The sequence below is a fragment of the Trachypithecus francoisi genome, unplaced genomic scaffold (assembly GCF_009764315.1).
Source record: "Trachypithecus francoisi isolate TF-2019V2 unplaced genomic scaffold, Tfra_2.0 Lachesis_group15, whole genome shotgun sequence".
Lineage (NCBI taxonomy): Eukaryota > Metazoa > Chordata > Mammalia > Primates > Cercopithecidae > Trachypithecus > Trachypithecus francoisi.
Genome location: NW_022681460.1, coordinates 114,777,374 through 114,791,689, shown reverse-complemented (window position 1 = coordinate 114,791,689; position 14,316 = coordinate 114,777,374). Strand labels below are relative to the sequence as shown.

The following is a 14,316-nucleotide window of genomic DNA, read 5'->3' as shown; positions in this document are numbered from 1 at the left end:
GTGACCCAGCTGTCCCCACCTCCTGCTGTGGGTCCCTTATCGGAGGTCCTTACAGGGGAGTGGTTGACGGCTCATGGCTCACTTCCCTCAGTTTCACACAGGCTTGGGTGGGCCCACTGGGGAATGGGCAGAAACCCTGCCCAGGGCACCCTGACACTGTTGGAGAGGCGCTTTACTGCAAGGAGGATCTCAACAGACACCGACTTCGTCTCACCAGTGGCCGCCTGGCTTCAGGCCCCAGTCCACTCCCAGCTCTCTCCCTCCTCCAAAGGCTTGGCCATGCCTATCCCCCAGGTGCACCCCGAGCCAGGCCCAGGCCCTTCAAGCCCCACTGGGCAAGCTCGGCTCACTGCAACCTCCGCCTCCTGAATTCAAGCAATTCTCCTGCCTCAACCTCCTGAGTAGCGGGGATTACAGGCTCCTGCCACCACGCCTGGCTAATTTTTGTTTTTGTTTTTGAGACAGCGTCTCACTGTGTCACCCAAGCTGGAGTGCAGTGGTCAGGTCTTGGCTCACTGCAGCCTCTGCCTCCCGAGTTCCAGCGATTCTCCTGCCTCAGCCTCCTGGGTAGCTGAGATTACAAGCATGCACCACCACACCCAGCTAATTTTTGTATTTTTAGTAGAGATGGGGATTCACCATGTTGGTCAGGCTGGTCTCAAATTTCTGACTTCAAGGGAGACTAGATCTTATTTTATTTTATTATTTTTTTTGAGATGGAGTTTCCCTCTTGCTGCCAAGGCTGGAGTGCAATGGCACCATCTTGGCTCACTGCAACCTTAGCTTCCCAGGTTCAAGCGATTCTCCTGCCTCAGCCTCCCTAGTAGCTGGGATTACAGGAGCCTGCCACCATGCCTGGCTAATTTTTTGTATTTTTATTACAGACAAGGTTTCACCATGTTGGCCAGGCTATTCTCGAACTCCTGACCTCAGGTGATCCACCTGCCTCAGCCTCCCAAAGTGCTGGGATTACAGGCTTGAGCCACTGTGCCAGGTCGGATCATTTTTTAAAAACTAAGTGGAGGTCTCACTATGTTGCCCAAGGTGATCACGAACTCCTGGGCTCAATCCATTCTCCTGCCTCAGCCTCCCAACATGCTGGGATTACAGGCATGCCCAGCCAGTGTCTCTTTTTTTTTTTTTGAGACCGAGTCTTGCTCTGTCCACTCAGGCTAGAGTGCAATGGCATGATCTCTTTTCACTGCAACCTCCACCTCCCAGGTTCAAGCAGTTCTCCTGCCTCAGCCTTCTGAGTAGCGGGGATTACAGGCACCCGCCACCATGCCTGGCTAATTTTTGTATTTTTAGTAGAGACAGGGTTTCACCATGTTAGCCAGGCTGGTCTTGAACTCCTGACCTTAGGTGATCTGGCCACCTTGGCCTCCCAAAGTGCTGGGATTACAGGTTTGAGCCACCGAGCCCAGCCCTCGGCATCATTTTTAAAAGGTGCAAATGTGTCTATTTCTCCTTGCTTTTTTTTGTTTTTTTTTGTTTGTTTGTTTGTTTTTTGTTGTTGTTGTTTTGTCTTTTTTGTTTTTTGTTTTTTTTTGAGACGGAGTCTTGCTCTGTCGCCCGGGCTGGAGTGCAGTGGCCGGATCTCAGCTCACTGCAAGCTCCGCCTCCCGGGTTTACGCCATTCTCCTGCCTCAGCCTCCGGAGCAGCTGGGACTACAGGCGCCGCCACCTCGCCTGGCTAGTTTTTTGTATTTTTAGTAGAGGTGGGGTTTCACCGTGTTAGCCAGGATGGTCTCGATCTCCTGACCTCGTGATCCGCCCGTCTCGGCCTCCCAAAGTGCTGGGATTACAGGCTTGAGCCACCGCGCCCGGCTTTTTTTTTTTTTTAATTTATTTTTTTGAGATGGAGTCTCGCCCTGTCGCCCAGGCTGGAGTGCAGTGGTGCAATCTCAGCTCACTGCAAGCTCCGCCTCCAGGTTCATGCCATTCTCCCGCCTCAGCCTCTCTACAGGCTCCCGCCACCACGCCCAGCTAATTTTTTTTTTTTTTTTTGGTATTTTTAGTAAAGACGGGGTTTCACTGTGTTAGCCAGGATGGTCTCGATCTCCTGATCTCATGATCCACCCACCTCAGCCTCCCAAAGTGCTGGGATTACCGTTGTGAGCCACTGCGCCTGGGCTCTTTTTTAAAATTATTATTTATTTATTTTGAGACAGAGTTTTACTCTTGTTGCCTAGGCTGAATGCAGTGGCACAATATCGGGTCACTGCAACCTCCGCCTCCCAGGTTCAAGCGATTCTCCTGCCTCAGCCTTCTGAGTAGCTGGGATTACAGGCGCATGCCACCATGCTCGACTAATTTTTGTATTTTTAGCAAAGACAGGGTTTCACCATGTTGGTCAGGCTGGTCTTGAACTCCTGACCTCAGGAGATCCACCCACCTTGGCCTCCCAAAGTGCTGGAATTACAGGCGTGAGCTATGTTTTTATTTTTGAGACATGACCTCTCTAGAGTGCAGTGGCACAATCATAGCTCACTGCAACCTTGGTTTACTGGGCTCAAGCGATCCTCCCACCTCAGGTTCTTGAGTAGCTGGGACCACAGACAGGTGCCACTATGCCTGGATTTTTGTTTTTTTTTTTTTTTTTTGAGACCAAGTCTCACTCTGTTGCCAGGCTGGAGTGCAGTGGCACAATCTCGGCTCACTGCAATCTCCGCCTCTTGGGTTCAAGCAATTCTGCCTCAGCTCCCAAGCAGCTGGGATTACAGGCATGTACCACCATGCCTGGCTTTTTTTTTTTTTTTTTTGTATTTTTAGTAGAGATGGGGTTTCGCTGTTTTGGCCAGGCTGGTCTCGAACTTCCTGACCTGAAGTGATCCACCTGCCTTGGCCTCGCAAAGTGCTGAGATTACAGGCGTGAGCCACTGCACCTGGCCACTAATTTTTCTTTTAATCATTTTTATTTTTGTAGATAAATATACACTTAGCTCCTCACTTATCCCTGTCTGTAAGGGCCTCAGCTTCTTGCTATGTTGCCTAGGCTGGCTGATCTTGAACTCCTGGCCTCAAGTGATCCTCCTGGCTCAGCCTCCCAAATGTTGGGATTACAGGCATCAGCCATGGCACTTGGCTATGTTTTTATTTTTTGAGAGACAGTGGTCTTATTCTGTCACCAGGAGTGCAGTGATGCAATCATAAACTCACTGCAACCTCAAACTCCTGAGCTCAAGTGATGCTCCCACCCCAGCCTCCTGAGTAGCTGGGACTACAGATGTGTACCACCACATCTGGTCTATTTCTGCTTTCTTGGAGGCAGAGTACCTCTCCCCATCCTTACCCACTCAGGGGTTGCTGGGGGCTGGGCAGGGTGGGTGGCTGGTCTTGGTCTAGGAGCCCCTAACATAGTGGCCAGAGTCCATTTCCATTGCTGGAGAGGCCAGGTTGAGTATGAGCTCGGGCAGGGGGCTTGTGGGGTCTCTTACTCCAGGGAACCATCTCCCTTGGATCCCAGTGAGCCCTCCCATGCCCCACACACAGGTGGGCTGAGCTGGCCCCGGTCTGGCTGCCCTGTCTGCAGGGGTGGGCATCTATGGTGGCTGTGAGGCAGAATAGGGAATGAGGGTAGCCAAGGGTTGGGCAGAAGCAACAGAACAGCAGGTGCAGCCAGTTGTAGGCAGGATTGGGCAGCACACAGGCCACATCCTGGCTCCTGTGATAACGAGACAGAAGTTTCCACTTCACCTCTGATTGGTCTCGGGCCAATCCTTCATCGGGTGTAGCCAATTGGAGGCCCCTAAAGGGCACAAGGGCTGTGGCCAGGTTCCTTTGCTTGATAAAAAATCCTAATTACGGAGGCTCTGGAGGTACTTGCTGGAGCCCACTCCCATTCTGTGAATTGCCTTCCATAAATCTGTGCTCTTTCCTCCATTCTTGTGACTCAGTTCTTTTGTTGCTTTGTGTTTCCTTGTTCTTTTGTTACTTTGTGTGTTTGTTTAATTCTTTGTTCAACCCACCAAGAGCCTGGACAACTCATCTCCAAGACCTTCTATCTAGTAAAAGCTGTAGGAGCTGGAGCTGGCAGCCTGGAGACAAGCGTCCTAACAGCCCCTGCTGCCTACAGCGAAGGGTCCGCAGAGGTGGGGCTCTAGAGGGGCCTGGGCCCAAGCTCATAGGATCCTGTCCTGGTAAGCTTGTGTGCAGGTGGGGGGCCAAGGGAGACAGTCCCCACCCAAACCCCAATGCCCTCTAGCACCCAAGGTGGTCTTCTGCTCAATCAAGGAGCTCCTTGGCAAGGGCGGGTCTAATTTCTGGTGTCCCTGGAACCAGGAATAGGGGGCCAGGGGTGTCTAAGAAAGGGACTCAGGCTGGTGTTCCGACCCCTTTTCCCTTATTCAGACTCAGGTCTTTGGTTCAGCTGTCCCAGCCAGGGCCTGCTCACCCCTGTCCCCTGCCTGGTCCCATCCCACCCACCCACAGGTCTCAGTTTAGGTGTCAATATCAGAAGCCCCCTCTGTGCTCCGGTCTCTGCACTCCGGCCCCGTGTCAGTGTCCTCTCCCCCAGGACGGGGGTTCGGGAATTGGGTTTCCAAGAGCCCTGCAGGGACACCCCTCTGGGGAACTCACACAGCCCAGCCAGGTCACTAAGCCTTTGAGGGGCTCTTGTTGCTTCTGTGGCTCCAGACGCACCTTGGTGTGTGTGGGACCCGTGCCCACTGTGGTCCCGCCCTACTGATGACCGTGAACCTGTAGGGTGTTGGGCCAGCCCCTCACCCCAAGGCTGGGCAGGCCCCAGGAGTACCCCTCGGCCCAGACAGAAGCTCCGTCGGGAGCGGGGGAGGGGAAGGGGGAGCACGGTTCGGCCCAGGTGTGGCCGCGGATAATGAGACCCTGGGGATGGGGGCGCACCTGCGCCCCGGCGCCCCGCAGAGGGTTTCCCAGGAGCCCCCCACCCCCGCCAGGCTCCCGCCGCGCCGTGGGGGTGGGGCAGCCCTGCGGGCCAGAGCCGGGCACAGGCCGGGCGGGCGGCGGGGATCGTGAGCGCGGCTGCGTGCGTCCGCGTCCCGGAGCTTCCGTGCGGGGTCCTGGCGCGCCGGCGGGGCGACCCGGGTGCCGGCGCCGTGCGGGCGACACGCGCGTCTCTGCGGGGCTGCGCGGGGTCCGCGGAGCGGCTGGGGGCGCGCGGCGCGGGCGCGGCGCTGGGCGCGGGGGGCGCTCCCGGCCGGGATGAGCTCACCGCAGTCGCGCCGGGGCTGAGCGCCGAGTGGGGCGGCGGCGGGGCGGGCGGCGGCTCCTCGGCGGCCCGGGCCGCGCGCCACCATGCTGGGCCTGGACGCGTGCGAGCTGGGGGCGCAGCTGCTGGAGCTGCTCCGGCTGGCGCTGTGCGCCCGAGGTGAGCGGGCCGGGCAGGGGCCGGCGGCCAAGTGGGCGGGGGGCTCGGCTGGGTCTCAGCCCCGGGCGGGGAGCAGCCCCTCCCCCGCGGCAACTTTGGGGGCGCGCGTGGGGATCTCGCGGCACAGACCCCCGGCCGGGGTCTGGCAGGGGTGGGGGACTTCATCCCGGCTCCACCCCTGTGGGGAAGGGGGCCAGGTGCTGACCGGTCCGCTGGTGAAGCGGCGGGGCTGGGACCCTCTCCCCCTGGGCACCGCTGCCTGGAGCCCCTCTCCCCTGGGTGGGGCTGGGGCTCAGGCTCCGTAGGGCGTGTGTGATTCCCGAGAAGACTGGAGCGAAGTGGGCAGGGACTCAGAAAGCCCTGCCCAGGGCACCAGGGAGAGGGGCTTCAGGAGACCACCAGCCCGGGGCACCATGGAAGGCGGCGCAGAGCCTGAGCCCAGGGATTTGGAGAGAGCGGCTCCCAGCCCCCAGCAGCGTGGGGAGGAACTCCTAGACTGTGGGAAAGTGTTCAGAGACCCCGGCCCAAAGCAGGATGGTAGAGGGCCCTGGAGGGCTACTAGGGGTGGGGGTTGCTGAGGGCCGCTGCACTTCAGCAGGTAGCCGCTGGCCCTGAGCTACCCTCATTTGAAGTCTTCACTCCCCCACGCTTTGGTCTCCGAGTCAGGGAAGGGGCCTTTGTGGACATCTGGGCCAGAGGAGCTGCAGGCCTGGTGGTCTCTGGGGGCCCCTCCTGAAGGTCTGGGTGCGGTGTGGCACCTCCCCAGGCTGCCTGCCCTCTCCCAGAGGCTTCCCCTTGAGTCCCTTTGGGTAGTGGGAGGTACAGCTGGCCAGAGGGGGCTCCAGCCTGATGCTGGAATGCCAGGGTCTGCTAGTGGCCACTGCTCATGCCCCTCCCCACCCCCAGTCCTCCTGGCTGACAAGGAGGGTGGGCCACCGGCAGTGGACGAGGTGCTGGATGAGGCTGTGCCCGAGTACCGGGCGCCAGGGAGGAAGAGCCTCTTGGAAATCCGGCAGCTGGACCCGGACGACAGGAGCCTGGCCGAGTACAAGCGGGCGCTACTGGGGCCCATGCCACCGGCCGTGGGTATGGCAGGGGCCTGGGCTTGGAGAGCTGGGTCTGGGGGTGCTGGTGGGAAGCCCAGCAGGGGTGAGGGGGGGCATCCTGCAGACTTCCAGTTTCTCCTCAGACCCAAGCCTGCCCAATGTGCAGGTGACCAGGCTAACACTCTTGTCGGAGCAGGCTCCAGGGCCCGTCGTCATGGATCTCACAGGTAACTCGCAGGATGCTGCACCCTGAACGCAGGTAGGGCCCTCCCAGGCACACTGCTGCACCCTTGGGTTCCACGCCCTGGGCCATCACAATCGCAGACCTCATGGTCACCACACCCCACGTTGGGGCTCTTGGAGCAGGTCTCAGCCTGTGGGGCCTTCCGACCCTAGCTACAGTTTCCCCAATAGGGGACCTGGCTGTTCTGAAGGACCAGGTGTTTGTCGTGAAGGAAGGTGTTGATTACAGAGTGAAGATCACCTTCAAGGTGAGAGCCAGGGCAGTGGGCAGAGGGGTTGGGGATGGGGGCAACAAGCAGAGGCCTGGCCCCCAGAGGGAACTCCTAATGCCTCTTTTCCCAGGTCCACAGGGAGATTGTCAGCGGCCTCAAGTGTCTGCATCACACCTACCGCCGGGGCCTGCGCGGTGAGGGCAGCGGGTGAGGGGGGAACAGGGCGGGGGGTGGGAAGTGGGGGGCGGACAGAGGACAGCCCTGATGCCCTCCCCCTCCCTAGTGGACAAGACCGTCTACATGGTGGGCAGCTACGGCCCAAGCGCCCAGGAGTATGAGTTTGTGACTCCGGTGGAGGAAGCGCCGAGGGGTGCACTGGTGCGGGGTCCCTACCTGGTCGTGTCCCTCTTCACCGATGATGACAGGACGCACCACCTGTCCTGGGAGTGGGGTCTCCGCATCTGCCAGGACTGGAAGGACTGAACCCCCAGTCCTTGTCTCCCCCACCTCCCTCAGCTGCTGCCCAGGGACTCCCAAGCATCCCCAGCATCCCCTGTGAGTGACCAGACCCTCCCCTGCTGCCCCTGCTCTGTCCCGGGACCCCCTGGGCCTGGCGCTGTCCCCTGAGCTGTCCCATTAAACGTGGCCCTGTCTCAGTGCCCTGCGTGTTGTCTCTTTCTGCCTCCCTTCCCCTGGGGGCTGGGGGCCGCATGGGCCTTATCTTTGCTGGAACCAGGCTTGTGTGCCACGTGGCAGCCGCTGCTTGGCTTCTGGCCCCCTTATCTGCCCCTGCCCCACGGGCCCTGGCAGCACCATGAGCCGCCAGTTTCTGCCTGTACTGCTGCTGCTGCTCAGGGCTTCGTGCCTATGGGGTCAGGAGCAGGGACCCAAGAGCCCCTCAGAGGAGCCTCCAGAGGAGGAAATCCCCAAGGAGGATGGGATCTTGGTGCTGAGCCGCCGCACCCTGGGCCTGGCCCTGCGGGAGCACCCTGCCCTGCTGGTGGAGTTCTGTGAGTGCTGGGGCCAGTGGAGCTGGGGACCGGTGGAGACTGTCAGGGCCCACCTGGGGGCCCCACCCTTTGCCAGCAAATGCAGGGCATGTGCCCAAGAGAGGCCTCCCCACAGGCACTTGCCCCCGCTGTGCCCAGGAGCTCTCTAGGAGGGTCCTGGGGGTCCGGTCGGGGCAGGCAGGAGCAGTGGTAGTACTGCGGGTACCCACAGGACATGAGAGTACCTGTGCCTCCCTGCTCAGCCAGCGGCCATGGTGCCAGAGTCGCCACCTTGCCGGCCACTCCTCCAGCTGCCAGGGGCATCCCACAGACTCTGCAGAGGCCCAGGAGTGTTCGGGCTTTGGGGGCCCACGGAGGTCCCTGATGCATGTGCTCTGTGGTCTTTCCACAACCCTTGACACAGATAGGGACCGTTCTTGCCTGGGAGGTCTTCACAGGCAGCCACATGGGCCTGGGAGCCCCAGCCTTACAGGGCAGGAAAGGGAGGGTCTTTTCCTTTTTAGAGACAGAGCTTCGTTCTTGTTGCCCAGGCTGGAGTGCAAGGGCACAATCTTGGCTCACTGCAACCTCTGCCTCCCAGGTTCAAGCGATTCTCCTGCCTCAGCCTCCCGTGTAGCTGGGATTACAGGTGCACGCAACCAATCCTGGCTCATTTTTTTGGTATTTTTAGTAGAGACGGGTTTTCTCCAGGTTGGCCAGGCTGGTCTCAAACTCCCGACCTCAGGTGATCCACCCACCTCTGCCTCCCAAAGTGCTGGGATTACAGGTGTGAACCACCGCGCCCGGCTGTAGGGAGGGATCTTTCACGCCCCCCCCAAGCCTTGCTGGTCCCTGTGCCGCAGCCTGGGGGGCCACAAAGAGGCACTGGCGCTCAGCGTGGCCATGGCCGGGGCTCGGGGCAGAGTGGAGGAGCACGCTTGTTCCCTGCTGGGTTGTCAGGTGTGGAGAGGGTGCTCCTGGGGTTGTGGTGGCCTGGGGCGCTCACGGCCCCGTCCCCCAGATGCCCCGTGGTGTGGGCACTGCAAGGCCCTGGCTCCCGAGTACAGCAAGGCAGCTGCCCTGCTCGCGGCCGACTCAACGGCGGTCACGCTGTCCAAGGTGGACGGGCCTGCACAGCCCGAGCTGGCTGAGGAGTTTGGTGTGACGGAGTACCCTACGCTCAAGTTCTTCCGAAACGGGAACCGCACACACCCGGAGGAGTACACAGGTGCGCGGGCAGGCCGGTCGTGGGGGGGTGGTGGCCAGGCCCAGGCTGAGGGGGACTCCCTGCAGGACCACGGGAGGCTGAGGGGGACTCCCTGCAGGACCACGGGAGGCTGAGGGCGACTCCCTGCAGGACCACGGGAGGCTGAGGGCGACTCCCTGCAGGACCACGGGAGGCTGAGGGGGACTCCCTGCAGGACCACGGGAGGCTGAGGGCGACTCCCTGCAGGACCACGGGAGGCTGAGGGCATTGCCGAGTGGCTGCGACGGCGGGTGGGGCCCAGTGCCATGTGGCTAGAGGACGAGGCGGCCGCCCAGGCGCTGATCGATGGCCGGGACCTGGTGGTCATCGGCTTCTTCCAGGTGAGCCACTGGGCGTGGGGAGCTAGGCCATGGGGGCAGTGACTGTGGGACCTGGTGGCCTCACAGGGCCGGGCCCTTCAGGACCTGCAGGACGAGGACGTGGCCACCTTCTTGGCCCTGGCCCGGGACGCCCTGGACATGACCTTTGGCCTCACGGACCGGCCGCGGCTCTTTGAGCAGTTCGGCCTCACCAAGGACACCGTGGTTCTCTTCAAGAAGGTAGGTCAGGCCCCGGCGTGGGTTGGGGTCCGGCTGCAGCGCCCACTGACCCATCTGCTGCTGTCCAGTTTGATGAGGGGCGGGCAGACTTCCCAGTGGATGAGGAGCTTGGCCTGGACCTGGGGGATCTGTCGCGCTTCCTGGTCACACACAGCATGCGCCTGGTCACGGAGTTCAACAGCCAGGTACGTAGGTTGCAGTGCCTGGGCTGGGGGTGTCCCAGGGTGGAGGAGTCTCAGGGCGGAGGAGTCCAGGGATGGGGGTGCCTAGGCTGGGGGCCCTGTGGAGTCATGAGCACCCTCCCTACTGTAGACATCTCCCAAGATTTTCGCGGCCAGGATCCTCAACCACTTGCTGCTGTTTGTCAACCAGACCCTGGCTGCTCACAGGGAGCTCCTAGCAGGCTTTGGGGAGGCAGCTCCCCGCTTCCGGGGGCAGGTACTGGGGTCCGGGGGGAGGGGCAGCTGGATGGGGGCAGGTACTGGGGTCCGGGGGGGAGGGGCAGCTGGACAGTGGCGGGTGCCAGTGTGGACTCCTGGTCTCAGGTGCTGTTCGTGGTGGTGGACGTGGCAGCTGACAATGAGCATGTGCTGCAGTACTTTGGCCTCAAGGCTGAGGCAGCCCCCACCCTGCGCTTCATCAACATTGAGACCACTAAAAAATACGCGCCTGTGGATGGGGGCCCTGTCACCGCAGCTTCCGTCACTGCTTTCTGCCATGCAGTCCTCAACAGCCAAGTCAAGGTCCGCTGCAGACTGCTCCTAGAGGGAGGGGAACCCTGACCTCATCCTCCCGGCCCGGCAGGGGGTGGGAACAGCAGCTCTCAGGCCCCCGCCCCTGCGGTCCCCACAGAGGAGCCCCCAACTCCGCAGAGGAGCCCCCAACTCTGCAGAGGACCTCCCTCCCCGCCGAGCCCCACAGAAGACCTCCCCCGAGCCCTGCAGAAGACCTCCCCCGAGCCCTGCAGAAGACCCCCCCGAGCCCTGCAGAAGACCCCCCCGAGCCCTGCAGAAGACCCCCCCGAGCCCTGCAGAAGACCCCCCCGAGCCCTGCAGAAGACCCCTGGCAAAGCGCCTGGCCTGGTTTCCCCCAGCCCTATCTCCTGAGCCAGGAGGTTCCCCCTGACTGGGATCAGCGGCCAGTGAAGACCCTCGTGGGCAAGAATTTTGAGCAGGTGGCTTTTGATGAAACCAAGAATGTGTTTGTCAAGTTCTGTGAGTGCTGAGGGAGGCACGGGGTGTGTGGGCTGGGCAGGGGGTGCCCAGATGGCCGCGCTCAACGGCCCCTGTCCTAGATGCCCCATGGTGCACCCACTGCAAGGAGATGGCGCCTGCCTGGGAGGCGCTAGCTGAGAAGTACCAAGACCATGAGGACATCATCATCGCTCAACTGGATGCCACGGCCAATGAGCTGGACGCCTTCGCCGTGCACAGCTTCCCTACCCTCAAGTACTTCCCAGCAGGGCCAGGTCGGAAGGTATGGGGGGCAGGTGGCTGGGGAGGAAGCTGGGATGCCATCTTCCTGGGCGTGGGCCTGGACCTGGCATGTCCTCCAGATCCTCCTGCCTCTCCTCAGGTGATTGAATATAAAAGCACCAGGGACCTGGAGACCTTGTCCAAGTTCCTGGACAACGGGGGCGCGGTGCCCACGGAGGAGCCCACGGAGGAGCCGGCAGCCCCGTTCCCGGTGGGTGTCCCTAAGCCAGGGCTCCAGGTCTCTGCACAAATCCTCTTTACACAGGGCTGGCAGGGCGGGGGCAGGGGTAGGCTGGGAGCAGAGCTTCGAGCTGCACTTGTGACCCGTTCTAGGAGCCACGGGCCAACTCCACTGTGGGGTCCAAGGAGGAGCTGTAGCTACCCCCATGTCACTCCCCCCATCACCGCTGGACAGGAGGCACCTCCTTGGGTGCTGGAGGGAGCTGTGTATTGTGAATAAAGAGCTTGGTTCTGGACTGTGTGTGCCTGGTCCCTCCGCAAGGCTGGCCTGATGCAGCTCTGCCCAGACGCGGGCTCCTGGGAAGGTAGAGCACGTTCATGCTCTAGCTTGGCCAGTCTCTGAGTCACAGGAGGCCCCCATGCCTGCTGGAGGCCAGCATGACCTCCTTTACCACAGGGACCGAGGCTGGGAGACCCAGGCCAGGCCCCACCGGCAGCAGACACACCACAGCCAGGGCAGGTTCAAAAACAGTTTTATTTCATTATTATCCAAGTACCTTTGAAAAGATAATTGTACAAGTGTCATCGCATGAAAAACAGACCTGGGCAGCCCCTGCTGGCCCTGGCCTGAGAAATGTACATATTTACATGGGCCCTCAGAAAGGAGGACCCGGGACCGCGCAGCCGGCAGCTGGAGGCAGGTGCAGTGCCCCGTCGCCGGCTCACGCAGTGGCAGGCAAGAGACAAGCTGTGTTGAAGGCACTCGGTGGCGAGTACAATTGACAGAGGCCCTGCAGGCCCCTGTGCCCAGGCCTGGGCCTGAGCCCAGCGAGACCAGGGTACGTGGGCAAACCCCAGAGGGAAAAACAGATCCCAGCACACGTGCCCAGGGGAGGCACCGGGGCGTCGCTTAAAGCCTGCAGCAGGGACCTTGGCTGCCCCACTTGAGCTAGGCCCTCCAAGTATTGCTATGGGGAGTGTCCGGCGGCCTCCTCGGGGGCAGGACAGAAGCCTGTGGACCACGCGGAGGGACCCCTACCCACCCAGACACGGCGAGACTGCAGGGGTGGGCGGCGCCCCCACGCTGTTCTCTATTGGGCTCCTGAGTACAAGGTCATCCGCCTGGCTGTGACATCTGTGCCCGAGGGCCTCGCCTGGTGCAGCGGTCAGCCCGCCAGCCGGTCAGTCCACCTTCTCCACTTTGCCGATGATCTTCTCCTCAAAGACGGGCAGGACGGCCTCGTCCTCTCGAACCTCCTCGAACACCACCCCACAGTCAAACTCGTCACTCACTTTCTTGAAGTAGTATCTGCAGGATGGAGGTGAGGAGCAGTGAGCAGGCAGCGCCGCAGATGTGAGGAGGCCTGTGGCGGGGCCGGCGTGTCCATACCCCCGTCCTGAGGAGCCTCCTGTCCATGCCCCACTGCCCCCACCACGTGCGCCCCTCCCAGGGCAACAGTGAACGGTGCAACGACCACATGTGGGTGAAGTGGCAGCCACAGGGGGTGAGTTTACTGCCTGCTGGGAGGCACCCTGCAGCCCCCTAGGAGTACCTGCCCCAGCCTCCCAGGAGGTGCAAGGGGGAAGTGGATGGGTGTGGGGTGTCTGCTTCCCAAGGGCTGAGCCCTATCATGGAGGTGACCCCAAGTGGGGCCCTCCCTCAGCACCACATCTGTAGACACAGTCCACGGGCGCCTACACAGTCGCTTGTGGACAGAGGGAACCACCCGCCAGGCTCTGCCAGGCTCTTGGGATCAGGCCCCCTCTGCTCACCCCCCAGTGCTTGCTCAGGAGCCTCCAAGGCTGGCTGCAGGCAGGCCCTGCAGGGCTGAGGGGCCCAGGACCAATAACCTTGGTAGGATGGGGCCTGGCTTTTCAGTTGGGCAAAAGGACCTGAATCCAGAGCCTGGAGACGAGGCCGCCCAGGGGAACCCGACACAAAGTTCAGACCATTGTCGTCTGGGCCTCTGGCCTCTGTTTTCTCACCCCGAGGCTGAGGGCCCTGGAAGGAGTCCCTTAGGACCCTCTGAGTCCTGTGGGGCCGAAGGCCTGATGCTATCCTCAGCCCAGGGCTTGGAGAACTGGCTTAGGTGCAGATGAGGGACATGAGCTGAAACAGCCAGAAAGCCTTTTTTTTTTTTTTTTTTTTTGGGTAGAGACGGAGTCTCGCTCTGTCATCCAGGCTGGAGTTCTGGAGAGTGGTGGTGCGATCTCAGCTCACTGCAACCTCTGTCTCCTGAGTTCAAGCAATTCTGCCTCAGCCTCCCAAGTAAATGGGATTACGGGCACCCGCCACCATGCCTGGCTAATTTCTTTTGTATTTTTAGTGGAGAGAGAGGGTTTCACCATGTTGCCCAGGCTGGTCTCGATCTCCTGAGCTCAGGCAATCTGTCCGTCTCGGCCTCTCCATGTGCCAGGATGACAGACGTGAGGCACCATGCCTCGCTAAAACCCTCTTTTTTGTACTACTGGGCACCCACATACCCCTGCAGGGAGTGGGCACCCCAGCCCTCACACTCACCTGTAGCTGCCCTTTTTGGTCAGCAGCTCCTTGAACTGGCCCAGGGTGACAGCGCGGCCCCTCACCAGGGTGCGGTAGGGGATGGGCTCTCCACAGAAGTAGTACGCCACAACGATGCTGTCACACGGCGGGGCGCTCCCGCCGCCCGCCTTCCTCTGCGATCTCGTCCTGGGGAAAGAGATGCAGCAGTGGTCCCTGGTTTTGGACTGAGGTCCCACAGGGTGCCTCCCGCTGGCCTCAGGCTGCCAGCAAAGGGTGGGGCAGGCCTGCAAACACCTGGGGCCCCAGGCCCCACTGACCCCCGCCGCAGCATCTCAATCTGGGGTCTACTCCGCTCACAGTGGAGTCTGACTCCACTCACCGGGAACATGAAGGTCTCCCCGCTGCCTCACAGCCCCACCCTCGACTGGACAGGGCCTGGCCACTGGGCACACTGCAGCTCTCACCTCTAGGAGGGCAGGGCAGGCTGCATGGCTCCTATCCCAGGAAGACCTACGGCC

At 61.1% G+C, this 14,316-nt stretch overlaps 3 protein-coding genes across 6 annotated transcripts in view; 2 read left to right on the top strand and 1 right to left on the bottom strand.

The window, feature by feature from the left end:
- The first annotated feature begins 4,171 nt into the window (after positions 1-4,171).
- On the top strand, positions 4,172-7,504 carry ARHGDIG (Rho GDP dissociation inhibitor gamma). Its single transcript, XM_033236448.1, has 6 exons — positions 4,172-5,344; positions 6,251-6,430; positions 6,534-6,617; positions 6,805-6,881; positions 6,976-7,039; positions 7,129-7,504. Exons 1-6 carry the CDS (start codon positions 5,272-5,274, stop codon positions 7,326-7,328), a joined length of 678 nt encoding a protein of 225 aa, XP_033092339.1. The 5' UTR covers positions 4,172-5,271; the 3' UTR covers positions 7,329-7,504.
- Positions 7,505-7,553: 49 nt separating this feature from the next.
- On the top strand, positions 7,554-11,591 carry PDIA2 (protein disulfide isomerase family A member 2). The gene is made up of 11 exons (XM_033236440.1): positions 7,554-7,855; positions 8,856-9,062; positions 9,288-9,421; positions 9,503-9,640; positions 9,709-9,825; positions 9,953-10,078; positions 10,186-10,383; positions 10,734-10,854; positions 10,935-11,116; positions 11,216-11,326; positions 11,449-11,591. The coding sequence occupies exons 1-11, from the start codon at positions 7,660-7,662 to the stop codon at positions 11,491-11,493; spliced, it is 1,575 nt and encodes a 524-aa protein (XP_033092331.1). The 5' UTR covers positions 7,554-7,659; the 3' UTR covers positions 11,494-11,591.
- A 220-nt stretch (positions 11,592-11,811) lies between these two features.
- AXIN1 (axin 1) overlaps positions 11,812-14,316 on the bottom strand; it is a 69,138-nt gene continuing 66,633 nt past the window's right edge. For 3 of the 4 annotated variants that reach the window (XM_033236430.1, XM_033236429.1, XM_033236431.1), the window contains 2 exons: positions 13,817-13,984; positions 11,812-12,604 (listed from right to left, as the gene is read on the bottom strand). In XM_033236430.1, the coding sequence (XP_033092321.1) occupies positions 12,478-12,604; positions 13,817-13,984 (295 nt within the window). In that variant the 3' untranslated portion in view covers positions 11,812-12,477. The remainder of the gene's footprint in view (positions 12,605-13,816; positions 13,985-14,316) is intronic. The other variant, XM_033236432.1, reaches the window with a different exon arrangement.

Excerpts from the sequence above, each read along its gene's own strand:
- ARHGDIG (XM_033236448.1), top strand. The coding sequence starts at position 5,272 with ATGCTGGGCCTGGACGCGTGCGAGCTGGGGGCGCAGCTGCTGGAGCTG. Across the intron at positions 6,618-6,804 it reads CGTCGTCATGGATCTCACAG|GGGACCTGGCTGTTCTGAAG; the intron begins GTAACTCGCAGG and ends TTTCCCCAATAG. Across the intron at positions 6,882-6,975 it reads GAGTGAAGATCACCTTCAAG|GTCCACAGGGAGATTGTCAG; the intron begins GTGAGAGCCAGG and ends CTCTTTTCCCAG.
- PDIA2 (XM_033236440.1), top strand. The coding sequence starts at position 7,660 with ATGAGCCGCCAGTTTCTGCCTGTACTGCTGCTGCTGCTCAGGGCTTCG. Across the intron at positions 9,063-9,287 it reads ACACCCGGAGGAGTACACAG|GACCACGGGAGGCTGAGGGC; the intron begins GTGCGCGGGCAG and ends GACTCCCTGCAG. Across the intron at positions 9,641-9,708 it reads CCGTGGTTCTCTTCAAGAAG|TTTGATGAGGGGCGGGCAGA; the intron begins GTAGGTCAGGCC and ends GCTGCTGTCCAG.